General features: G+C 42.4%; 1 protein-coding gene across 1 annotated transcript in view; it reads right to left on the bottom strand.

The window, feature by feature from the left end:
• Nucleotides 1-27275, bottom strand: part of LOC306710996 (MAM domain-containing glycosylphosphatidylinositol anchor protein 2) — a gene marked incomplete at its 3' end in the record, with an annotated part of 152364 nt that overhangs the window by 7220 nt on the left and 117869 nt on the right. Inside the window, exons 11-15 of the mRNA XM_079179762.1 lie at nucleotides 19440-19588; nucleotides 13522-13699; nucleotides 6568-6588; nucleotides 4150-4305; nucleotides 714-875 (exon numbers count right to left, since the gene is read on the bottom strand). Of these exons, the coding sequence (XP_079035888.1) occupies nucleotides 714-875; nucleotides 4150-4305; nucleotides 6568-6588; nucleotides 13522-13699; nucleotides 19440-19588 (666 nt within the window). The remainder of the gene's footprint in view (nucleotides 1-713; nucleotides 876-4149; nucleotides 4306-6567; nucleotides 6589-13521; nucleotides 13700-19439; nucleotides 19589-27275) is intronic.

Genomic DNA, 27275 nt, shown 5'->3' with positions numbered 1-27275 from the left:
TCTTCAAATGGGCCATACAAGGTTGTTATCTACATCCAGAGAGGAATGTATGAGCTAATGCCCAGGATTTGTGTACGCACCTTTTGAAAGGGTTTGTTGCAAAAATGAGATATCTTTTGCTCAAAACATCTGACAGCTGCACTTACAACATTTTAGCATGAAAGCACAAAACTCCCCGCTGCACCTGCCGTGGGGACAAGCTCTGTGGAAATGACTGAAATTCTGTTGCTTGCAGGAAAAAGTGCCGCCGTTCTCCCTTGTAAAAACCCCGTGTAGGTGGCAGACAGCAATTTTAAGAATCTCTCCTCTCTCGTTATGTTTCAAAGCCAGTGTGATGTTGTCCCACAGATGCTTGTCGATGGACTTTTTTTGGTAAATAAAAATGTGTTGTGTTGTTTCCTCATTGGCTGTTATTTAGTTTACGCATAGATAAGAACGCATCTCCTTCATTTAACAGAGAATTGCCAAAGCAATTTAAAGTTGCTTTTGCTGCTTAAGCAACCAAACGCACAGAAAAGTGACATATACTTTAAAGAATGAGTGCAATTATCCTTTTCTTCATCAGTCTCCATGAACCATTGAGCAATGAATAAATAATGAAGATGATCTTTTCAGCAGTGGATAAACTGTGTGGCAGATTAAACCCAAGAGCAACACAGACGTTTGTTACACAGATGGGGAACAAAGAAGCGTCCGGGGGGGATGTATCTTACCTATGTGTTTTCCGTACATGTGGTAGAAGAAGCCGAAGCAGTAGGCGGGTGGGTTGGTGATACCGTAAGGGTTTTTGGGGGCTACGTTGAAAAATGGACTTATGAGCCGCGCTTGCTCCCCTTCCTTCCGTGGTCTTGATGTCTCAATGTACATGTAGAAACCTTGAAACACAGGGACACAAAAAAACACATAAATACCTAAAATATAACAAAACGGCAATGGACTTTGTTCATTGAACATTTAAACATTTGAACATTAAAAGAATAATTCTAGTTTATTACAACTTAGCTGTTATTTTGTGGCTTTTGGTCATCATTTAGTTCAGTTTGGTTAACTTCATATACTCAACCCAACACTTGAGCCGGATTTACTCAACCACTTTATTTGAAGGTAAAACCAAAAGGTAACTCCATCCTGAATTGGCAATAATCCATCATTGCACACACACACACAACTGTGTGCACACAGTTTAAAAGGAAGGTTACACAGACAGTTTGGGTTTTTCAATTGCCTTTGCTCTTCCAAAGACATCTGGTTTGTTTGAAACAAACTGTTGTCTGATTGCTGCTCATGTTTCTTGCACCGTCGACACTTTTCCAGATGTCAGTTATTATTACCAATAGGACACATGTATGTCGTTTTGATGTCGTAGAGTATAAAGAGTATCTGAGAATATGCCTTGTGGATATCCTCAGGACAAAGTCATTGTGCCTCACTGAGAATCTGCACAAACAGTTGATTTACCCTTTGAAAAAAATATGAGAGCTTTTTCCAGACAGTGTTCAGACTCCCTCAACGACTTTCTGAATGCCTACTGATACACCAGCAAATCATTTGTCACTGTAAACAGCGAAAAAAGCGAGGCATCCGCGGTCATCCTCGGTTGCTTCTTCAGCCGGTCAGTGATAGCATGATGGGAATGAAACCTTCCATATCAGAGATAAGGGGGCACGGGCTTTCTACGAGGGACAGTTCTCCTTTTACTTATAGCAATGACCCGGGGCGAATCGAGGCGATAACAACGGGGTTACATTTAATGCTCCCCCCGGTCTGACGGACGTGGACAGCAGCGGTGGCGGCAAGCGAATGTCTAACGGACCTCTGATTGCGTCTGAGCCACACGCTCTGAAGCCAAACTCTGCCCTGCCACAGGGAGGGTAGCCGGTGAGCCGCTCCACGCCCCTCCAGCCCAAAAAAATCAAATGGAATATCTCCCCTCAGTTGAATCTCATACCAGATAATTACACGCAAAGAGGAATGGGTACGGTAATGAAATGCTGGACATTTTGAAACCATTAGGTGATTAAAGCCGATGCATTATTTACTGCTTCAGCTGGCGCTGGTGCCACAGCACCATAATAGGCACTTATATTCCACCACAGATACTTTCCATCAGCAGATTCATATAAAATCCTGCGACAGATCCCTACAAATCCAATTATATTAATTCCTTATTTATCAAGTTCTTGAATATTGAATTCACTGCACTGGTAACTAACATATATTGAATACTAAATTATATGCAGTATTCCCTGGTTTTAGGTACCCATGGAAACAGCAACTCAGTTACAAGTTGATCTTGAATATAAATGATCAAGGCTGCTCACCGTTAGATTGTGCTGCATCAAGCAGTCCATGACACAATGAGTACAGCTGAAATCATCTACTATGCAGCTGGGAACACTAATCTTTCTTTATTTCCACACGTCAAAAAGTGAAACTTTTAGTGAAATGTTGGCATGTGTGTAGCGAACGCAATGTCGCTAATTTACCCCCATCATTCAGCAATACCATGATAGTTTGCCCGCTGCACTCTGGGGCTTCACGTATTCACGCATGGATTACATAAGAAAATACAGAGTGGTGTCCATTTAAAATCTGTGCATTCAACCAACATTTTTCCAATCCAATGAGCGGCTGCAGTGTTTTCAGAGCCCCGCTGACAGCTGGCAAAAATAATCGCTTACACACACACACACACACACACACACACACACACACACACACACACCAACTGTGGTTTTTTTTTCTCTATTCGTGCATTCGTTTACGATATGATTGTTCAGCTCTATAGATAATCCCCAGCTGAGCAATTCAATTGAGTAACTTACTCACTGGTTAGTGAATGTTGATGTCGTTTGTGATTTCTATCTACGGTTATGTTACATGTATCGGTAAATATATCTATTCTACACGCACACACACACACACACATTCCTGTTTGTGTCACAGTAACCTGAAGCCTTGGATTATGTAAAACATAACAGAGAGCATGTGTCATACAAAAGCAGGACAATACTGAAAACCATTGTCAATTTAGGGTTTCCAAATCACTTCCAGCTTACACTACATTACATTACAGTCATAATTACAGGCAATTACAGACGTCTATGGCTGATATCAATCAATTTGACAGTTAAGTTGTGAAAATGCACAAATTGCTAATGAAGTGGTGAGTTTAATTGAATTATACACAGTATGTAAACAAACTACAGTTTCACTTTCACACTCCTCTCCTGTCCACAGCAGCGTTCTCTCTCTCTCTCTCTCTCTCTCTCTCTCTCTCTCTCCTCCTGATGGTTCTTTTTATACTTATTTTATGGGATTAGTTAAAAGTCCCTCTGCAGTAATGAAACTTGGTTTTGCTGTTGCTTCACTTGGATGTTTGACCTTCACTCTGCAGAATAATGTATGTGCAGAGTTTGTTTTTTTACATTTGCTGACGGAGGAGAGTTTCTCTGCGCTCCCCTTAAATCTCTGCAGTTCACAGTGTGGTGAGCAAACGCGATGCCTTCAGAGCACATACACTGAGCATGGACTTTTCAAGTTAAGTAGGGGACATCTTGTGCCCAAGACATTTGCATATTCTAAGATTCTTGATTTTTGAATGAGGGGAAACAATACGGACCACTCTTTGACTGCTTGTATATTTTTAAACCACATGTTCCTAACTAAGCTAGTTAGCTGAGCAGGCTAACCTTCGACTTTAACGTCAGAGAAGTTAAACAAACTCTTTGATCCGTTCACTTTTGCTGTTGTTTCGTGTTCTTGGTTTTTGAAAGTCATCATCAGCTTAGCTGTGATTGGATACTCACTGTTTGGGGAGGGGTTTAGTGAATGGTTAAGACTTATTTTAGGAGACCTTCTGGTATGACAATCATCTCAAAAGCCCTGGGGTTTAGCCCTGGGGTTTAGCCCTGAAGGGCTAAGTAAAGATGATACCTACCTGCTTAAGAGGCTGCTGACAGCAAGTAAAAAGGCCAGAACAAAACATTGGCTTAAAAAAAACTGTCCAAGTGCTGACCTCACTGACATCACGTCATATCTGTTTGCTTTTTCTGTGTGAATATTTCCTTATTTCTCACTGTTCTTATAATGTGAAAAATTGTCATCAATAAAAAGACTTACGTCCACGGTAGACTTTTAGATACTTACCCTGCTTGGAATCAGTGCGGTCGCCACTGGGCCCGGTGTTGGGCGTATACTTGGTGTCGCGGGTAGCGGCGCTGTGTCGCGTCCAATCAAAATCATCATTCTTGTCCTGGGTGAACATGCAGATAGGCTCCTCCTCAAAGCTGCAGTGGAACTCTCCTGGTGAGCGACAAGAGCAGAACCAGGCTCTTACATTCACATTCTTATAAAAGAGTGAGAAGTTGTACACTGCCTTGTAGGTACAGTATGTGTGCAGTGTGACACCTACTGTATATTTATGAGATGCACGAGTGTTATGTGTGTCACAGGGGGATATAATGTATATATATATATATATATATATACACACCAGAACAGTCCTAATTATGCCATACTATGGTGAGAATAATTTCTAAATCAAGACGTGACCTCTCGCTGACTGTGGTGGAGACGTCAGTGAGTGTGTTTGGTTCCTCCCTGACAATGAAAAGAAGTCTCTGCAGAGAGAGTGCTGCACCCTGAAAACATCCAATGGCAGTGTGTGTTTTTTTCTGTGTGTGTGTGTGTTTCGGAGCTGGTTATTAGACACTATACCATGACAGCCCACTACTAATGCATGGTGGATAGTATTCAATAAACACAAACCCACGCACCCTGACTTAGGAAATACTATTAAAAACAAATACAAATATCACGCGAAAGAGGTTGGAAACACTAAACCCATGATTTCTAAAGGCATTAATGGTTTTCTTCATGTTTTTTGACGTTGAAAAAGTAGTATAACGTGTATATATACTGCTAATAATTTAGAGTAACTCTTTTTTTTTAAAGATTGAAAGCATAAACGATTGCTGGATGTTTTGTAGTGTCCCACAAGTAGGACTCTGTGCAATCAGTCTTAAAAATTGACACCCACTCCCTCCTTCTCAATCACTCTCCATCTTTTCTGTAGTGGGTGTACAGATGGAGCTACTGCCCCCCCCCCCCCCTCTTCTCTGTCGCCCTCCACGCCCCTTCGACTGCAATTTTTAAACTAGTGGAGTGAGCAGAGAGGGAGCGACACTGTAAGTAACATCACCCTTTAAGGAAAAAATAGAGGTAAATCTGTAGCGCAGTGTTATGATGGGTCATATGTAGGGGAATGTCTAACAGTAAATACACTCATGTATAGTTAGACGCGTGGGGGAACTAACCCACTCAGTTTAATGAAGGGGGTAGCGGCAAGATCAACAGAGTCAGAACCCCCCCATTTAATCCATGTAACAAACAAAGCAAAACCCCGAACCAGAGGACACGGTGCTGCTGAGCAGAGTCCTCAAAGAGATAGTAAAAAAAGAGCATTTGGATTCTGGATGCAGGCGTGTGTTCTGATAAATATTCATTGATTTATTAAAATGTAGCCGGGAGCAGTTTGGAGTGGTGACCTTGAGAGGAGCAGAATCCGCTGCTCTTACTCAGGTAATGGAGGTAACATAGACTGAGGTGGAGTGTGGGTGGATGGACCAAGGGAGGGAGGAAGGGCAGCGATGCTGCGAGGCAGAGAAAGCGATAGACTAGTGGAGAGGGAGAGGAAGGGGGGCTAGGTTGCAGGCACTCTCGACTCTTCTCCTCATAGGCATGCAGATTTAAATGGAGGTCTAGCTCCGGGTGCCAGACACTAACGCCCCCCATCCACTGTGAGCGAAACTAAATGTTTTCACCTTCTGTGCCTGGGAGAGATAGGAGGATTTGGAGGAGAGGCAGAGGAAGCAGGGAGGAAGAGGAGGCGTGCAGGTAAGATAGTTTCCTCCAGGGATTTGGATAATGATGTTGGTGATTAGGATGTTTGTTATTATGTTGGCAATGTTTGTGTAAACACCCACCAAAATCTATAACTATTCAAATAAATAAACCGCAATACACAACGGCGCAGTGCAGCACAGCAAACAATGATTAAGCGTGGATTCTCAAGGCGTGGATAATGTGAATTTGTAAAGTTTCAACAATGAAATGTGTCATAAACGGGACTAAACATTAACGGATATAAACATACGGCGCAGATGCATGCAGGAGTAATGCTCACAAAGCACAGGGCGTGCACACACACACACACACACACACACACACACACACACACACACACAGACAAAAGCTAATATCTCATGCAAATACACTCCATCTAAAATGCACACTGTCCTGTGGAGATTAAAAGCTCTCAACATGTCTGATGAAGGTTTACTCAGAGTTCCTAAAAGAAGTCTCACTTTTCTTCCATCATACCTCAGTTAGTACTACTTAAGAACACTTAGAATGATCTTCCAGTGCAGTGTGACATGTTGTGAGTCAGATCTCTACAGGATGTGCAGTTACTTTGAATCCCCCTCACTGTTCTCACAGACTGTGCAGCGACAGAAGGAGCTCGCCCTCTGCCGAGGCATGCTAAGTGAGGTGCACGTTACTTACTCAGGTGAGGGTTGATGGGAGCTGTGAAAGAGAAAGGCCAGGGACAGTCATTAGTACAGAATATATTAGCCGTCTGTCAATACGTGAAATACTTCTTAAAAGGGAACGGAAGGCGCACGCAGCCGAACAAGCACTCAAGTTGTCGCGCTTTAAAAAACGCTTGGCTGATACAATGATCTCTGCCGCAGGTCACACAGAACACAGCACAAGCATGCACACAGCAGTAGTTGCTATTCAACTTTTGTCCTGCTGTCATCTGCTGTTTAGGCGCAGCGCTCATGAAAGTCTGCATGTGTAACACAATGCTCAGTGTTCTGCTGTCATAAAAGGAAAACGAAAGAGGCCCACGGGAAGGCTGGAAAATGCCGTCCGGTGATATTAAAACGCTGGAAGCATATTAAGAGAGTACACGCTCCATCTTCATCAAGCTCTGTTGCTTTCACGGCGTTCAAGTAAAACGCAAACATCGCTAAACAGGAAGCAATCCGCAGGCACACACGCAATGCAATTATTATTGAGCCGACAGAAAGAGAGATGTCTGGGATTTAAAGTTGAAAAGGTGACAGCAGTCGTTCTCTGCCTGTTATCAAATGTAAAAGACAGAGGGATTAGGAAGACCAGCCTGACCACATTAATAAGCTTACAGCGCAACTGCTTATCATTATTGCCATTTACCGACATTGCTGATGTTCTTGTTCAAGGTGACTTCCATTTAAAGCGCTAAGCCTAATTTATACTTCCATTTAGAAGCCAGTAAATCAGAAAAAGTAGTAATAATCACAAGTGTGTGTGTGCTAATCATGTTCCCTTAAACATCCTTGATTCTTTCTGTGTTTTCAACGGCGCCATTATGGACACTTTCACACGGAGCGCTGATGACTCGAGTCCACTGAAACACGTGCAAAGCTCCTTCTGCATTCTGTCCACCTAACCGCGGCTCACCGCTTCCCCTCATTGATAATTACAGAGGCCACCGCCGCAGCCAACGCAGAAAGGTCAAGGGTATCACACGGAGTTGCAACAAGCCAGTTAGTCGGCACTTCACTTTTTGCAGAGTAAATACCATTTAACCTGTCAAGAAGATTCATGAGCATTTTCATGATCGATTGCTGACCGGCTGAATAAATGCGATACATCAGCTTTACCACGAAACTATGTTGCCGCGTGATTTATGAAACCCTGCTGTTCACGGGGGGGAATTGATTTGAATCCAACCAATTAAAGTGAGTAATAACAAATCACTCCTACAAAGGAAAACATGTACTGAAGAGCGGGGAAGCGCTGTGGGGATGGTGGAATCGGTCTTCTTTAAAAGCAGAAAGAGGTAGTGATTTCTGTTTATTACTCTGCGGTTCATAGAAATGTGCGTCCACTTGTTCAGTTGCAGTGTGGAGAAAAGAGAAATAAGCTCAAAGGCACACGCAGAGACGGGGAAAGAGAGAGAAAACAAACCATTGCATTTCCAATTGAATCATATAAAACATTCAGTGAACTGCAACACTGCAGCTGGAGCCTCACCGCGAGTGTGGGAAGAACAGGCTGTACACTGTAATAGCTTTAATAATCTCTTATGTTACTGAAAATACCTGCATCCTACTGAATCTACGCTGGGCTGCACACTGGCACTGCTGCAACGAACGTCTGCAGAGAGGGAGGAAATCATCCGGGCTGTTGCAGAGGAAACGTTTTAAATGACAACTTACAGCCCCGGGCCTGTGAAACGGATGCTGAGTTTTCTGACAAAACTCTATTTTTTCACTCTCAACCTCCCGTTTCCTGCAGCTCCCCCATCCCAATCCCTACTGCTGCCCCCTTCTTTCTTTCAGGATTGTAGTTATGAAAATAATTTTCTGTTGTTGGCTCATCCATTTAAGAGCATTTCTTTTATTTTACAGCCTTGTCTTTGAATATTTCTGTAGCTCCTGAAAACTAGTGAACCTCAAGCACTCGCCTAAAAATGTATGAAAAGCCCTCAAGGTGTAAGGGCTTAAAGAAATGTCTTATTTCTATCTCAGTGCTGCAGCGCTCTGCTTTCCCTTCCAGCAACAAAAGCCTCAAATAATGACCGAGGATGAAATGTAATTTTGATCGTTCTTAAGATTAACAGTCCCGGTGATCGTGACGTGGAGCAAAGTGAGTTTTTTCGTTGGACTTCTTTGAAGACATCTCATAGGAAAGGTCGTGTCCTCTGGTTTCTACTTTTCCACCTCAGAGGACAAAACAAACTGTTGCATGACGCATGGCTGCATTCCATCCAAAATTGCCTAATTTTGATTGAAACACAAAGTGAGCTCATTGACCGCCAAAGGACAGCGGTCCGTAGAGGCCGTTCCGGATACAAACACTGACTTCATCTTGGCTGGATTCTCTGCCCACATGGCCTGCGGCCGCATTACAAAGCAGCAGACAATTCCACGGCCGAGGCCAAGTGTCCTCAAACACAACAGCAGCCCGGCTTCTCATATAATTCACGCTCTCTAAGATTCCCATCCATCATGTTTAGGGGGGTCTGGGTGGATGCCGTGACGTTCTGAGAAAGCCCTGTGACGGCTTTACAGCTCCAACCATCAGTTGGAATAATAACAGCGTGGGCAAATGTCATTCAGCAATCTTCCCTTCATGTCGCCAAGACAAGAAATAACACGAGCGACATCCCACTACTGTGTCCTTTAATGAAAACTGTTGCTGCCTCACAGAGGATGTAAGTGTTCTGCACTGGTCCTGCAGTGTCACACACCCAAACACAGCCAGCCCATGTCCAATAATCTCCTGTGTGTTATCCTGTTGTTGCATCAGCTAACGTGTGACACATTGATCCGAGCAAGTGAATCTCCCAATGGTCCTCTACGTGGATGACTTTGCCGTTGTTTAAATAGTAAGTCGAGGGATTGAGACAAAAAGAAAGTGAAGGAGAAAAGGAAGCAGAGGGCGTCTGCGTACATTGTGCAAAAAGCAAAAAGAAGCGACTGCTAGTAAACATAGCGAGCAAACATGTGCCTGATAGAAACAGTGAGAGGGGCTCCATATCATATCACTTATGATAATATTGCTATATCTTTTATTAATGAAAATGCATTGGGAAGATGCGCTCTGAAGTTAGCTGTTTCGTATCGACCTTCTCCTCTATATGTTCTCAACAACTCAAAATCCCACATTATTTCAAGGAAATATTGCCCACCATCACAAACCCTTTGTTACAGGCTGGAGGCCAAAGTATTTCAAAAAAAGAAGAAAAAATCATAAGATATCATTTCAAAAACTGTGACTCATTCTGAGGTAAACAGAGTTGAGCCCAGAACTGAACAAAAGCTCAGACAGGGATTACAGTGAACCACCGCTGGCCGGATAATAATAATACCCCAACACCTCAGGTATGGCAGCGATAGACATCACCAGAAGCAGAGGACTGTATTTAATATGAGATTTAGTGGATTTTGACTTGAGGACAGGCATCTCACTGTAAGATGTCGCATTGTCACTTTCCAGCTGCATAAAAATGGAAAATTAAGAAATAACGGCAGTGTTTTACCGCACCACTGTGCAGGTTGACGCGAGGCATAAACATTAAATCCTGCACTTTGGGGGAAACCAGAGAGAGAGAGAGAGAGAGAGACAGAGAGAGAGAGAGAGAGAGAGAGAGAGAGAGAGAGACTAGTGTTATGAGGAACACCAAACAGATGCCAAGTTTGTCACTGCAGCAAAATTTAAAAGAGCGTCTTTGGAGTTTGGTGACACAACCATCCTTCATCCTACAGCTGGGGACACTATAACCGCTTTTGTGTTTTCTTGCCAATGCACAGAAAAGCTGCTACCATCGGCTTTATGTGCTGCATCGGAATGATCGCCTGGCCTATTGGGCAATGACGAGGAAACTCACTCATACTTGGATTTTAGAGGCCTGAGAGTTAAAACTAGGACAGGAAGGTTTCTCCCAGCAGCTAACAAACGCCTATCTTATTTCTTTGGATTATTTTTTGTTTCAGGGTCATGGGAAGTTGGAGACTATATACTGTAGTGAAAGGCAGGAAGCACCATGTTCGTCATTGCAATGCAAACACACATAAATGGACAAAGACAGAAAGACAAACACACTCACATTGACACCTGAGAGTTAATTGGAGTGAAAAATGATTGGTTATAACTTTAAGTATTCTGTTTTTGTGTCTGATTCAACTCAAAAGATTCTTTTTTAGAATCTTTTTTTCAGCATATTAAACAAATTAACATATGCCCCAGTAAATTATACACAACAATAAAATGTTGCACACGGTTGAGTGGCGGTTTGTGCAGAGCGGTGTATTTTCCTTCATTTTTTTTGCCATATTTGAGAATGGAAACAAAACGTCATGCTAGCCGTTGTCCAGGTGGTGAACGTTTTCAATGCCTGCTGGGTAACGATTAAGAAAAAAATACTGCAATTATTTTTACACAGAGCGATCATTTTTAGATCATTATTCTCATTTTCATTGAAAATCATTAAAATGATTAGCTTCTGAGCTTCTTGGGATCTGAAAATTGCAGTAGGCTATATTGCAATTTCGATTAAATTTAGTATACTTGTGCAGCCCCTAGTTTCGAGTACACTAAACACATTGTATATTTGAAACCTGCTGTGATTTGTTGCACAGAACCATCTGAGAAGCCGTCATTGGAAACAGTTTGGAAAAGGGAGGGCACTTTAAAAGAAACACTTGGCAGGTGATTTGATGAACTATCTGTCAATCAAACTCTTCCCGAAGTGAGTCGGAAGAGCGGACATCTTTTCCATCAAGAAAAGCCTTCAATGTTGTTCTTTGCTCTTCTTTCAGTGAAGAAATACTCTCCAGCTCTGATAAAACTGATGCTATTGCAGCGCCTGTAGCTGCCAATGGCTACTTACAGGTTGCTGATTGGTCCAGTCACACGTAACACACACATAACAGTTCTCACTAAACCTCTGCTCAGCACTCGGCACTTATTCCAACATTGGTAGCCGCCGCAGCTCCCTCCACAGCCACATGTCTGTGTTTATTATTCCCAGCTAAATCCTCAGACATCACAGTGTTTACTGCCAAATCTATATGTAGAACCATTTGTTAAAAATGGTCAGTTCTTTGACGTAAGTATCTCCGACTCCAACAAAAGTCTGCCTGTAATGAAAGTGCTAAATGTGAGTAGCTTAGTAAAACATCTCTGGTGGATTTCTATTTCTTCCAAGAAAATACCACATTCATTTCTGTAAACAAAGATAGAATAATACCCAAATCTAACATACTGATTCATCATAACGGCATGCAACACATTCATTTCAGTTCACCGTGAACTTGTATGGAGACACACAGGTTACCGTTTCCCCAGTGAGAGTGAAAGGGAAGCGGTAATGGAGATGATGCCGGGACTGTATTTCACGTCAGTAACGATGTCTTTCGGGTCACGTTGTGTGAGCAGAGTGGATTCTGCTCAGACCTGCATGAGGCTGCTTCAGTGACGCTACGCTGTGCGTGGGAGAGCAGAGCAGCCCTAGGGTGATAATTAGTCCAGTCTCTTGTTGGGCAGCCGATTCGCACATCAGCATTGGCTGTCTTCATTTTTTTTTCCTACTTTGTTCCTCTGTATCTTCTCTTTTTTTTCTCAGTCCCGACTTGACTGCCTCCGTCTTCCCTTCTGTGCCTCTCTCTGTCTTAATTAGTCTCATTTGTCATGACTTGAATTCAATTGTATTCAATTCATCTGAATTCAACTCAAGGTTTGGCAGAGGCAACACAATATCACAAACTACAACAGGAATAACAGCAGAGAAAGCTTTTATTTCTCTCTCTTCCCCCTCTTTTCCAATTCTCTTTTCACCAGCCATGATAAGCTGCAGTGAAACTGAATAATTCACAACTGCAGCAGCACAACTTAGGAAGACGAAGCAGCCAGCGATAGACAGAAAACAGTCAGCCAGTTGATTGTGAAAATGCACATCTCAAGTACATGTGCATCTGTCCACTGGCACTGCTGGATACTAATGTAGTGTTTGTGTTTCAGCCAGCGTGTCGTCCAACAGGCTGAAGAATGTTCCTTCATTTGCAAGGACCTACCAGGCTGGCCTGCTCATACAGCACACATCATCTTCATGTTCTCCTTCTGGCCACTAATCTATTACAGTCCTGATTCAAAACCTACATCAACCATATATTAACAATATGACAGCAGTACACTTGTTATTGTCCTGTCTGGTTCTGGGGCCGTTGTGGGGCTTTCGTAAAGCCAGGGACCTTTCAAAATATTTGAAATAAAAAATGAAAAAAGCCACTAAACATCCCATGAGATGAATTACCTCCTCTGGCAAAAGAAAATCAAAGGAATCACACACCAAAAATGCATTGTTTTGTGGGAAACTGAGTCAAGAAAAGCACGACTCGTCTGTGACCGGCTCGGTTTGGTCTTGTGACCCGAACTGTATGTCTCAGTCATCTGACACTTTGATGCCACGATGATCTCTCATGCGCAGAAACAAGTCAGACTTTGCTCGAGTCCAGAATAGACCTGACTCAGGCAATAAAGGTCACACGGCAGAGATGATTAGTCAGTTGATCCGCATTTAATCAAAGTGGCAAAGAAGCGTAGCGAGCTGATGTCAAGCTGTCTTCTGATGACTGCGTGTGTTAGATGCAATTCAAATCATTTTAATGAGTTCACTTTGTCCTTCCTACATATCAAACACAATACGTCATCACAGGGATCATCGTAATGATTGGTGATACCAGAGTGAACTTTTGATATCCATCAGTGTTGATGAATATGTGTCAATATAAAAAACTCAAGATGGAGATCATTTAGGAGTTATTTCTGAGTTAGCTGAAGGATAACGGTACCAGCTGTGGCTGTAATTCATCCACCTGTGCAACCACATGCATGGCCAGAAGGCTACAGCGAGTGCCGGAACGTGGAAACATTCAAATACAGCAGCAGGAGCTATACAGCACTCACCACTGTACGTGACAATCCGGATGGTGGAGTCACCCTCTCCGAAACGTGTGATGGGAGTGAGGCGCACCTCGTAGGACTCAGGCTTTATGAGCTCCGTCAGGTTGTGTGTCATGAGCTCTCCTTTGTTGATTGCTCCGTCCACGGGGATCTCCTGCTCCCACCAGCGCTGCAAGCCCATCTGGATGGAGAGAGGAACCGCACAATTGTTAAAAAATCACCACAAAACACTCACAAGTTCCGCACTTACGTGCGTAACCACACAGATATTCTTGTACATAATTGGCCCGAGAAAAACATTTGGGACATCGAATGCTGCTCCGCAGCAGGAGGAGTCGTTTGAGGATGATGCGCTTAGACAGCTGGCACACGACCGAGACGGTCAACCACATCTGCATAACCGGATGTTTAGGCGCTCACTAGTTATATCAAGGAAGCAGCTGAAACTGAAATACATGAGAAGTAATAGGAAAGATATATATATATATATATATATTAATTTTTTTTAAGGGAGGTGCCAAAAAGTTTGGGGACCCCTGTCCTCGATGGTGTAGTTTCAATCTGCCAATCCCTCTTTTAGAGACGACAGAACTAAGTTTCTGGCTAGAAAAGCTCATTTAATTGATAAAGGAAGACTAATGCTGCTGCTGGCTAATTCCCTTGTTTTTGAGTTACTTTGATTAGTCACTCTGTTCACGGTTCGAAGGTCCGCGAAACACCTCAAGTTAATTACAGAACACAAGTTGGACAGTGTTGGGTTTGGACTCAAGGGCACGTGTTGGCAAGCAGCTAGGTTGGTCAGGCTTGAAGGATAAAGTTGTACAACTACAAATCATACCATTTGGGCATCTCAAAGACCAACTTTGTAGGGTTAGAGGAACTCAAGCCCACCCGACTCAAGCTTGCAGAGTTTTAATACCAACATATTCGCTTCTTTAGGTCCTGTGTTGGCAGAAATTGGAATAAGTTCCATTTTTTACACTAAAAGAAATGTAACCACCACAAATTTAAAGCTGCTATAATCAATACTTATACATTTATTTGAAGTAAACTAAAATACACACAACACAAGGCACTATAGATGTTATAGTATCGCCACAGAAGGAGAGCATGTAGAATACAAAGAAAATTCTTATTAAGAGTTTGTATTAACCACAGCAGGATACATATATATTCTCCTCGCCATCAGTGTAGGGTGTTCCCTCTCATCTGCCAATTAACCTTGTCTATAGGCATTTGTATGATCCACCAACACTAATGCAACACAACAAAAACGTCTTTTCTCTGTAAGCTGTTGACAGCTAGCTGCTCATTAGCCACATTTACTTTCAAGGCACCTCCCAGCCTCTGAATTCAAAGACTGCTATTAGCAAGCAGCAGGAATATTCTCATATCTGAAGCAAGAAAAATCCTGATTCCTTTTCTCCATTAAAGATATGCCTCAGTCGGCACTATACAGGCTTTTTTGCGAGTACAGTACGGCCAACACCTTTGTGCTCTGTACACGATTGCCTCATTCTTTCAAACTTTGTCTTTAATCATGTTCTACAATGTTCCGCTATCCCCTTTATACAGGGACCTTGAACTGACAGGAATTTTATATCTGGACTTTGCACAATGCTGAGCACACAATGCGAACCTGTCTTCAGGTGACTAAGCTCAGGTATCACACAAAACAAAATGAGCTTGTGCTTTTCTTGTCTTGTGACACAATGCAGCCCCCTCAGACATTCAAAGAGACAAAACAAGGGTTTGTTGCTGCATTCGCTGGGGGCAAAGACATGAGAAGCAGGGTACATTTTATCCTTGAGAATCAGTTTAAGGGGAAGAGCTGCACAAAGGCAAGTTACAGCTTCTGCATCACAATTAGTGACTTTACATGCCCTTCTCACTAGCACAGAGAGACAGAGATAGAGTGAATGAAGGTGTGCTAGCAGTGGAGAAGTGTGTGTGTGTGTGTGGGAGAACAATACCAATTAAGTAATTACTTAAGAGGCGAGATGATCCACAATTATGGGGTGCAAGTTCTCACCACCATTAGTTTGCAGGTAAATAGATAGAGTGTTTTGTCTGCCACTGGTAATTGCAGATGGAACACTTATCATTATCCTTTTTTTAGTGCTGAAGTAAAATTGTTTAACAAAAGGCGTGGCAGCTAACAAAAGCCGTGAATTACACGATGCCGGCCCGTACGTCTTGCTGTGTTTGAACACTTTTAAAAGAGGATGTATCATTTCAAGAACATTTGATATTGAAATAAAAGAGTTTGAAAATAACTTCTTTCCCCAGTGGTAACAGAAAGGACATCTGCCGTCTCCGAATAGACACACACAGATACATTAAAAATGACATATTTTTATATTTGGCAGTCTAGCTAATGTCTGCAGATTGGTGATGAGGGGTTTGCAGATGCTAGAGACGGGCTACCGTTGTGTGTCTGCAGTGATAGGCAGTTGTAAGATTCAGAAATGATTTACACACATGACAAACTACTTCATGTATTATATATATCTGCAGTGGTGCAAATGCAGAAGTGTCTATTAAAACAACTAATACTGATCAATCTGTGTTTTGCACATGGAAACCTTTTAAAGAACATTTAATGCACCTTTCCTAAAGAATGTGTTGTATACCTACAACATTCCTGACCAACGTCATCTCCAAATACAGCCAAAAAGCTTTCCAAAACTCAATCTCACATATAACTGAATGCTCATGCTCGACATCATGACATCTACTTAAGTCCTACTTCTAGAGCAAAGCTTTAGTTCAGGCAGAGCACTGAAGTTGCGCTTGCATTAGCTGATTGCTATCAGCTGCACCATTCATGTTTCACAATTACTGGATCATTTTTTTTTTACATATAGTTTCTTAGTTTTGTTACTTTACAAAATGAATAAAATGCTCTTACTACTCAAAAAAACAATGGTATACTGTAGGTCTCAGTACTATAGTTATATTTTACTATAATACCATATTTCAGTTCAAATGGATTTAATGGCAGATTATAATGGGAGCATGAGAATGACGATGCCTTGGGGTTTGTATCTTACGCCATCATTGTTCCCAAATTCCCACATCACATTGCTCGCGTGGTGTTTAAAAAAAATATATATTTATATTTCAGATTTAAAAATATTTAATTGGAAAAACTAGGGAGACTGGTGTGTGTGCGTGTGTGTGTGTGTGTGTGTGTGTGTGTGTCCCAAAGCTCCAGGCAGATGGAGGTCTTAAATGCTAGTCTTGGCAAACACTGACTGAAACTCCAAAAAACAACAAAAAATGGAAGCAAATATTAAAATTCTTTTGACATCAAAAATGAAATATATTTAAATGCAAATCAAATGAAGTTTGAGATGTTGATTTAGAGAAACATTTACGTTTTCAGATGTCTCGAATCATACACATGCTCACTGGGTTATGGATTGTTGTACCTTTGTTCTGATTCCCATCAATGATCACCGAATCCCCGCGTCTGCGCTCAATTAAGGTTTCTGTTTACATCCCATTATCTTTCATTCTCCAAATTTTCCCCACAGAGGCAAAGTGCCACATTGATTCAAAATAATTTGACGACTGCAACTTCAAAATCACAGCAGGATTGATTAAAGCGATGGCAGGAGCCAAAAGTAAGACAGGAATAATCAAAGTGACGGTGTATTGTTTGAAGAAGGCTGATCTACTGTAGATTGCCTGCATGTCAAATATATGGCTCCTATTGATCCGCCTGCGCACCCTGACTTGACACATCAATTGAAAAAGACGAAAGAGGTGGAGGAGGAGGAGGAGGAAGAGACGGAAGAAGCAGTTCCAAGATGGCAAGACGTAGGTTGAAGACGGGTTTGGAGACGGGCAATCAAGCGTCTGGACAGCCGAGGAGGCTTTGAAGTAGCCGACTGTAGCATCAAAACAAGGCCAGATGTCAAACCTTCACCATTGCATCCTTGACGGGTGCGGTGATTTGTGTTTTGTGATTCTCACCCTTTCGATGCCTTTTAGCAAGACCTTCTTTCCCATTTCCCCTTCAGCCAGACTCTCTCTCTCACGGGAGCGCTGGACGATAACACAAAGCAATCCCTTTCAGAGACATAAGGTCTACCGGCTCTAAGCATTAATTCAAACGAGGAAATGATAACAATTTTCAGGGAATGGCAGGGGAGCTGCTGCTGGATCTATAAATAGATCGAAGTGGTGTAGTCCACGTGCCGAAGCTTTCCTTACTGCACCACTCTTTCACATTCAGTCTGAGGGTATCTCTGTATTTGTGTATTTACACAGGGAGCATCTCCTCCTACTCATTTTCTCTCTTCCTCTCACTCATTTCCTCTTGCTCACTGCGTTGCCTTTTTGTTTGCTTCTTTCATGCTACAACTCTTCCTCACCAACAGGCATAACAAAAATCCTATTATCAGTCTAAATCAATACTCTAAGCTGAGACTCAATCAATCACAGAGGGTATACTGTATCACAAAGCCCAGGACAAAGTCAGTGAATTCTCCTGAAGGCAAATAATCCCTTTCATTTAAAACAATAGAAGATTGGTTGTTATGCCTCAGAGGAAGAAAATAATGGTCACAAAATGTACCCTGTTGAGATATCAAGGCAAGAAAGGTGGAACAAAAATGAATTTGCCCCAAAAAATGATTGTCTGCTAACATAGATTGTGGTAGTGACGTTCTCTTTTTTTTAATAAACAAATGCAGAGAGGTCGAAATGTTCAAGCACAGACGCAGACATTATAATCTGTTAAAAAAAAAGACTGCAGTTGAAAACAGGAAAATGCATATTCCTGGCAAATTTTCAGAGAAACGCCTGCCAAGCGCAAACATGGGCTCCGCGGAAGATCATTTATTACCAAACAGACCGACTAAGATAGTTGACAGAAAAATCATTGCGCTACGCAAACATAACTGGTTTAGAATGTGTTTTCAAGCTCCAATTCCTCGAGGGTGTAGTGTGAAACAAACATGAAATTATATTATTCATTGCAAACACAACTGTCAGGGTATGCTCGCTAATTCTGAGCAGAGCTGAGATGGATTTTGCGTTGCAGCATGTACTACTTTTCTCTGATGCATCTTCTCTCTTTTTTCAAACAGGCTCCTGAATGGCGGCTCAGCTCTGCGATGCCGTGCTAACCCAAACATCTGTAGCGTTAATGGAGCTAGTTCACTATTTCACTGAAGTGGGTGCCACACCTGCTGCTGTAAATAATACAAAAAAACTATCTATAAAGACAAAATGTGCTCCAGTCTGCCATGAGGAGAGAGAGAGGAAGGTACACATTGATTGCCAACGAGAGAAAATGTAACCATGCCATCCATCAATGCTACCAGCCTGTCATCTGTGGAGTTTACTTGAGAAGCGGGGGAAAACAGGAGTTATGCCTGCTCTCTCTCTCTCTGCGGGGTTCCCTTCCACTCGTCTGACTGAGCCTCTGATGGAGAGCAAAAATCAGAAGCACGTCGTGGAAACCACAGAACTCGTTCAAACGACCGCCACAGACAGATTCTTAGTCATCCTGCCCGGCCCCGCAGAGGCTCATTCACGTCCTCAAAAACTGCAGAATAAGATTTGGCGCTGTCAAGTGAAAGACAACACGCAAGCTGTGCAAACACTTCCATCTTAAATTGGCTACAAGAGAGGTTTTTAGGTGGCACATAACGTCTCTAATTCACCTGAGAAAAGTCAAAAAGAGGCTGACCAACACCAATGACTCAGCGATTATTGTACCAGGAGCCAACATTTCTGGCTTTAAAAACTCATGTTCTGGCTGTAACAAAAGCTCCCCGAGAACCGATTTCTGTGGGACTGAACAACACCTTTCAGTGCAAACAGCATTTGAAGAATGCACGCATAGGTTACACTGAGAAAAAGAGAAGAAACACGCAGGCAGGAGGGTGAGTGCTCGGCGTTCCTACCTGTCTGATGCCGAGCCTGTAGGCGACGATGCGGTCCACAGCGTTGGGGTTCATCTGGGTCCACTGGAGCTTGAAGCCGTAGACTCTGGGCCTGTTCTGCCACAGAGGGCTGTAGGTATCGTAGTAGAACTCTGGAGGGTAGGCCTTGCCTGGAGAGAAAAAAAGCAGATTCATAAGCTTACTGAGCATGAGAAACAAAATGTCTAAAAATCATATAGTGGAATTTAAGGGCCCCTGCAATTCATGTCTACCTATAAACATCCCAGAACTGAATTAAAGGGCTGTTGAAATTATAGTACAAGTAGTAGAAGTATTGCCCTTCCGTAAAGGTACTTGTTACAGAAATATGTATATAAAAAAAACAGCCGAGGCTGAGATATCTCTACAGTTGTGTGTCTACATGCACGTGCAGACGTTTGCCTTTATTTGTATCGTTACTGAACAGGCATACCCTGCCCCGCTGCAGTGGTTTCTTTTGCACACTGCAGGCTTTATTTTATGCTTATTCTCATGTAAAAATGTAAACTTGTAAATGTTTCATTTGTTAACCCAGTGACACTTCTTTAAAGCCAAAAAAGAACATCTGAATTAGCATGACAAAGATGTACAGTATCTTTCATCTGCACTATGTTCTGTTTGTTCTATTTGCATTCACTCTACAGTATACGATATTCCTCGTTGCTGCTGTGACCCAATTTCCCCCAAAGGATCATTAAAGTTTCATCTCATGTTACGTGACACACTGTAGAGGTCTTTCATGGCGTTGAATCAACGCGTGTACCAGATTGTAGAATGTCTCATAAATGTAGCAACGTGTCCATCCCGTTCAACATTACACCCAAATGACCTCCTCAGTCAAAATCATTTCATACAGTTGGAAGCAGACGACCACAGAGATCCTCAAGATGCTTTTCTTTCAATAGCACGGCTTGCTTGGTTGGAATCTGGGAGGATTTATTTTGCGACAGCCATGGTGGCACGGACTGAATACATCTTTCAAGATTTTCGGCTTTCCAGTCACAGCCTGCAAGCTGATTTTCTGACAGCTGAAGTATCGGAGCTGGCAGAACATTGTACTTTAATCAAGATCTAGAAACAAGCTTACAGGATGACCTTCCAGGCAAAGAATAGTAATTCACCTCAATGTCAGGTTGTTGTGTTTGCCCCTCTGCTGTTTGGGCTTGTTTATCGAAGGATGACAATACCCAAGGCAGATGATTTTTAATAGCCAGGGATAAGACAGTGGAGCAGCCATTGTTCGCTCAAACAAAAGCAGGACTGGGATTTGATGTACCCGAGTGGAGATGCAGCAAGTAGTTGATGTATGTCAGGCAATTGCATAAACCTGTCAAGTTAGTTTATGTCATTGATGAATTATAATAGCATTATTTCCCTAAACATGTTAGTGGTCTCCTGGGGATCTTTCTGTAGACTCCTTTGTGTGAACAGATCCTTGAGCCATTTTGTTTTCTTTGATTTTAAATTTGACTTATGACACTCGGGGGAGGAAATAAACTGTGACTCGGGAGTTTGTGAAGGTTCAAAGGATTATCTGTCTGGTTCCAGTTCCCCGCACGGTAACACAGTAGGCTGGTGGCTCTTAATCTGGAGCTGGATCTTAATATTGCAAAATAACGGATGTTTTCTGCAGACATTATATGAATGATAAGAGGCCATCGCCGCAATTAGTGGATTTGCTTGTAAGAGCAAAGTAAATCCCTACAAATGCTTCTTGTAGAGAATTCTGAAATTTGTGCCGTTGACTAATAGCAAACCGTCTTGACAGTGCTGAAATTTAAGAGCAGAGCTGGACAAACTGGAGGAAGCACATTTTATCGTGGCAGTTGTGCTGCAGCATCGGCATTTCCATAGCAAAGGCGAGGTTTGCAAACAGACATTTGGAACAGGCATCAATGGTGCAAATGTGCCCTTTGAATAAACTGAGTGGACATTTTGTGCTGTTAGTGACTGAGTTAGCCGAGTCAGCAAGCTAGTTATTAAGCTCGCAAACTCAGAGAGGTCTCTGAGCCTCTTTCTGGTGATATTCTCTATTTTTCTGAAACAAACTAAATCCCATGAAAAGACCAAAACCAACAATTAATTGACCCAACTATCTGTATAGCTATAGCCTTGTCAGCATTTACTCCTGTGCCATAGACCTCCATTGTTGCTCAAAAACACATCAATGAGACACTGCATTACAATGAATGCATTACAATGCATTGTTTGTTTTGAGTCCCTTCAACAAACCCCACCCTGCTGTCATGAAATACTCACCAGAAGTGTATTAATCAACAGCTATATATATTTTCCCAACACATCCTAAATAGTGCCGTTTGAGTAACATTTGCAAAAAAACAACTGCAGTGCCCAGACGTTTTAGGAAATGTCTTCAATAGGAATGAATGAGCTTGTGGCTGAGAGCCACAACAGGGCAGCAAAGTCACAGTATTGAGATACGGACAAACAAACGGGATGTATGGACAGTAGGACCAATACAGAATAACGCCAGCCTTAAATGTTCAAGCAGAATGGCGAGAGTATGCATCTTCTTGAGATGAATTCTACACCACGACGAGGAAAACGATATGGGGCAAACATGCTGAATAGTTAAGTAGGAGAAAACATAATCCACAACACACTGGCATATTTCATCATTTCTTTGAGTGCCTTGTAAATAAAGCAGTAAACGCACGCACTTCATATTTAATCATTCACATTTATACAAATCAAAAGCAGCGAGGGGCCTTTGTAAGAGTTTCGGTCAGGCTCTGACTGGTTTGATCAATTCTCATAACAATAAGTCAAAATCAAGTCCGAGGGCATTTTGTTCTTGCATTTTAGAAAATAAATCAGTTTAATGATTCATTGGGCAGATCACTTTGCCTTTACACGGATAAAGCTGTTAAAAATACAATATCATAATCTGAGGGAAAGGAACACTCATTCATCAGCAGGATGAAATCATTTAGAGAGAAATTACTGCTGTCGTGTATTTTTTTTTAATGTTTTTATGTTGAGGTAAGAAATGTATCTCTCAAGGCTGAGACGTCTACTGCAAGGTTGAAGCGTTCTGTTTTGTAGCTATAGATGCTAGAAAACAAACTATCTCTACATGGCTCGCTGAAATGCCGCTAGAAAAACACATTTTCCAACAATAAAAAGCGAGGATAATTACTGACTGCTCTCCACTTGGCAGCGTTTCACTGTATAGAGCCAGCTGTGTTTACAGCACACTGTACAGTATACGTTACATAAGCCAGCCAGGCAAGTGCTGTCAGTGTTCTTCATGCAGTTTATTCTGTATAATAAGGCTGACAGTGAAAGGCTGCTCAGCGGAGCAAAGGCACAAAAGGTTAATTAAACTGACTCATATTGTATGTTTTCGTCACATGTCTTTAAAGATTCCCAGGCGGACTCTGCTTTAGGAACACATGACTGAAAGGATTGCATTCATTCCCTTTAGTCATTTAGCCAAAGGGTTTTGTACTAATCTATAACATCAATTGGCGATCTTATTTTGAGGAAACACCTTTTAAAAGTAATGTTCTCGGAGCACAGTTGCAAGAATAGCAGAGACATTGTCACAAACTTAAACAAATTGTGGCTTTTTACTCAAAACATACAATCTAATGAAACGAAGGCCGTCAATCATTAATAATACATTACTGGTGGTGAAGCACATTACCTAACCATCTTACACCACTTGAAACCGATAACCCTGGGTGGGAGACATCAAACACTAAGTACGGACGGCTTAATTGATTTTATTTTTAAATCCTGTTCATAACAGCAGACCAATGCAATGATTCATAACAGCTCAGTAAAAAACTCTTCAGGCAAGACGTTGACCTTGTTTGCAGACTTCCTTTCCGTTTTTTAAGGGTTTATGAACGTGCCTTCCTCTCCATGAAAACACCACCATATGCTAAGCGGTGCTATATGGTGCGGGGCTGATGTGTGATGTAGGCTTTTGTGGCAGAAATGACACTTACATATGGATGAACAGCTGGCCGAGACCAACCCAACACCACCGCATGAATAGCTAACGGACTATAGGGAAAAGACATTAGAGACATTAAAAGACTTGGTGGTAATTGCCTGGTTGTGTCCTTCTGGGATAGAAAATGAAATCTCTCTGTTGCTATTCTTTTTTTTTTTAAGGGAAATGGCATTGAACTTGAAATGAGTCACTTCCCCCCTGACTATTCAGCTTATTCTTCCTCAACTTCCTCCCTCCTCTCCTAATCCACTTGAACAAGAAACACAGCCAGAGAGATTTCTATTGGTTGATCACATTCACTGGGATTACATTTTGTTCGTCGTGACCCACTGTGACTTCTGATTCAGTCCTTCTTGGTGAATGTCAATGGGAGACCTGCTCTGATGACTAAGCTTGTGGTGTCGATATAAAAGAAAAAAAAATAGGTCCGAAAATAAAAATAGGAAGAAAAAGGGAGTACGATGGCCGAACAGATTCCGTCCGTTCTATCAATGTCCGTGTGTCTCTGTGAGCCGCGGAAAGTATTCAACATCATCCGCCATCTACAGCTGGGGTGAAGTTCAACTCAGGTGAACGTGGCACAGACTATAAAGGCAAATAGCGGAGTTAATAAAAACCATGTCTTGAACTCCCAATTGTTCATCGGAGACCAACACTGATAAGGTTTATACACCCCTGAGATGGAAAAACTTGCAGGTTTGAAGGTAAAATCAATTCAGTTTTTTTCCTTTGCTTGAAGATATGAAAAATGATATCCACACGCTAAAAAAGGTCAGATCGTACTAGCTCATAAAAAGCTCAAGAGGCCTATTTAAAACACACCTCAAAGAGCCAAACAAACATCCAACAAATAAATCAAGATGACAAAATCATTACTCTTAACAGATGATGGATCAAATAATCAAATAGACGAAAGTAGAACAGAAACAAGATAGTGTGTGTGTGTGTGTTAGTCACAGTACAATCAATTAAATTCTAAAACATATGCAGATAACTCATTGCAGCCAACTTTGGGCGCCATGTTCCACAATGTGATTTCTGCATCATTAGGAACAATGGCTACAATAAAAAGGGAAACTGGGACCAGATGAGCACATCACAGAGGACAATCTGAATTCATTTCACCAGCAAACTCGCAATATGCAAACAATGTCTCTCTGAACATTGTCCCTGAGAATTGACTTGTTCTTCTCTTGTAATTCATGACAGACTGCCAAAAAGAGGACTTAAATGTGGGAAAAATTAGGAAACCTTTCTTTGTGATTTTCCAGCAAAACTGCAGGATACACTGTTTGGGAGACTGTTCAATGAAAGGAGGGAGAAGTGTAGACTCGCTATGCAGAATTTGTTTCATTATACATTTTGGTTTTGAACTGATTAGAGAAATGCACCGCCTTAAAGGGACACTTCATACACATGAAGATCAGATTACTCGTCATGGCTGGTGCTACTCAGCTTCAGCGGTCGATCTAGAGAAATATTCAGGGGTGGGAAGAGGGAGGTATGGAGACCTTAAGGAGTGGCCTAACTCGCTTTAAATGTAGCCAGAACATATTCAGTAATTATATGTGTTTTTATTGGTCTTTGTAACATTCTATTCATTTTATAATAAATCTAAATGAATGTATTACATTTGACACTCTAAGGTAGTAAGCTTCGAATGAACTGTAACTTCATTCTTGACTTGTGCTTTTGTTTGGGGCTTGGGGCAAGTGATTTTTGTGCCTGGGTGCTTACGTATGATGCACTGATGACTGATCTAAAATTTGGATGTTTGTCTGCAAATGAGCAGTTTCAGATATGTTGGCAGCTGCAGACACCAGTGGATGTTTGTGTTTAGTCAGGTTTAATCCGTCCCTCACACAATCAAACAGGAGTTACTATTAGGCCTCCTAAACAAAACACGCTTCAACATAACAACCGGCCACTGCTGTCCAACTGGGCCCATTCTGTATTTTCTACTAGTGGGAGTTGGCAACCCTACACACACATTTAGCAGGAAAAAAAAAAAAATCCATCAGCAGTTGTTGTGTGCGACCAGGAGAGACTGCACAGAAAGCTACCGGTGTTGTTGCCGACTGCACGGCACGGACAGCTAGCGGCGGTTGATTGGTGTGTTACCAAAGTCCTCTCGCGACTCCTGGTACCAAACTGTGGAGTCTAGGGGTGCTCTTGTTGCATTCAATTGCACTCGGACATCAGAGTTTTGCTCTATCCCCGAAGCAACAACTTTTCACGAATATACATTTCTAATTAGATTATCCAAAAATGGGGCGGCAAGGTATTTTTGGGGGTGATGGCTGCCACCGCTTGGAACCGCCACAGCTCAGCCTGTGAGAACCGTTAGGTTGCTCTCGAGGGAGCTTTCTAAAATCTAAAAACAAGCCACAGCTTGGACTTGAAAACCTGCGGTATGTACCGGAAGTTTGAAAGAAGTGTTAGAAGATAGAGCGGGTCTAGTGAAGGATACTTTTGAGTTGCATTGTGGGAGATGTAGGACCCAAGGTTTTAAGAGTGTAGCTCATACTTTGGGCTTCAAAGTATCTCAGTCTCTGCCGCTTCCATTTTGAAAGAATCCCGTCTCTTGCAAGTCCCTCGACTTTATGAAGCTCAGTACTAAATTGATAGAATATAACTTTACATCTTTAGGTCTGTGTATTCTGTGACCTGGGTTTTACCCCATTACTGCTTCATCAGTACACATTTGCAGCCGGAGGGCCAGATGTACAGTAAATGCAGACTAGTGCATAAATCATCAGCTGCATCGGACTGGAATGAAGTCAGAGTCAAAGAAAAGCAGCGTGAAGTCTCAACGGTGAAATACGTCTTTTCTTTATCTTCCACATCTAACTCTTCAGAAGAGCAGGATTTCAGCATTTGCTAAAAAGTCAGGGTTCCCATGACAGAGAGCCTGAGCCAAAGCTCAGTGGTACACATTACAGCCCTCTGAGGGGTCTCTCCCCTGGCACAATTTAATGGCCAACTTGGCTATTACAGCCGACTCGCTGTTTCCACAGATGTCCCAATGACTTGGCGCGTGGGCATCCATGCACATGCACACACTCTCCCCTGGCACAATACACGTTTTGAGGCGACAACGTTTACATAAGCCAAAGAATGGCCTCGCGTCTGGTGAGTTTGCATGTTTCCGCCGGCAAGGCAGTGTGTGCGTAGTGCATAGTGTGTTGACTGGATCGGTGATGTAAAATCAAGCCGCTGCAGCCTCAGGCCAAAGCTCCCTGACTGATGTGTTGATTACACATCAACACGGCGCAATAGGAAGTCAGGCAGAGAGCGGCGAGGGAGCATCCACTGAGGTGTACCTGTCTTCACTCGGTAAAGTGAGCAACCCAAGATACTACCGAACTGCATGAGCCATAACAAATATTTAATGAGCTTCATCTTGAGATGGGCTCACAAGTCTTAGCGAGGAGCCGACGTTCTCTCCGGTAGATTATTTATTCCAGCCACACGACGGAATAGTGTTGATCTCATTTTGTGGCTATTGAATTTCAGGATGACATTTTAAAAACAAATCTTTAAGAATAAGAGCTTGAGTTAAGGGAATGGGGCCCGCCAGATTTCATGGATGATGGGAGGAACAAAAGTGGATTTTCTGCACCATGCTCCCGCACTCAGGGGGTTACTACAAGAGCCTCCATACCTTTGGCAACCACTGAGTCCAGATGGTGAGAATCTGGAGCATTGGGCGGGAAGAATGGAGCGGTGGTGGGGGAGAAAGGGAAGGAGGGATGGAGGGATGAAAGGGAAGGAAGGGTATTGCAGGTAAGAACTGGGAGGGAGGGGACATGAGCAATAACAGGCGAAACCCC

The sequence above is a fragment of the Pholis gunnellus genome (assembly GCF_910591455.1).
Source record: "Pholis gunnellus genome assembly, chromosome: 19".
Taxonomy (NCBI): domain Eukaryota; kingdom Metazoa; phylum Chordata; class Actinopteri; order Perciformes; family Pholidae; genus Pholis; species Pholis gunnellus.
Note: the sequence above shows the minus strand (reverse complement) of the source record. Positions and strands in the feature narration are given on the sequence as shown.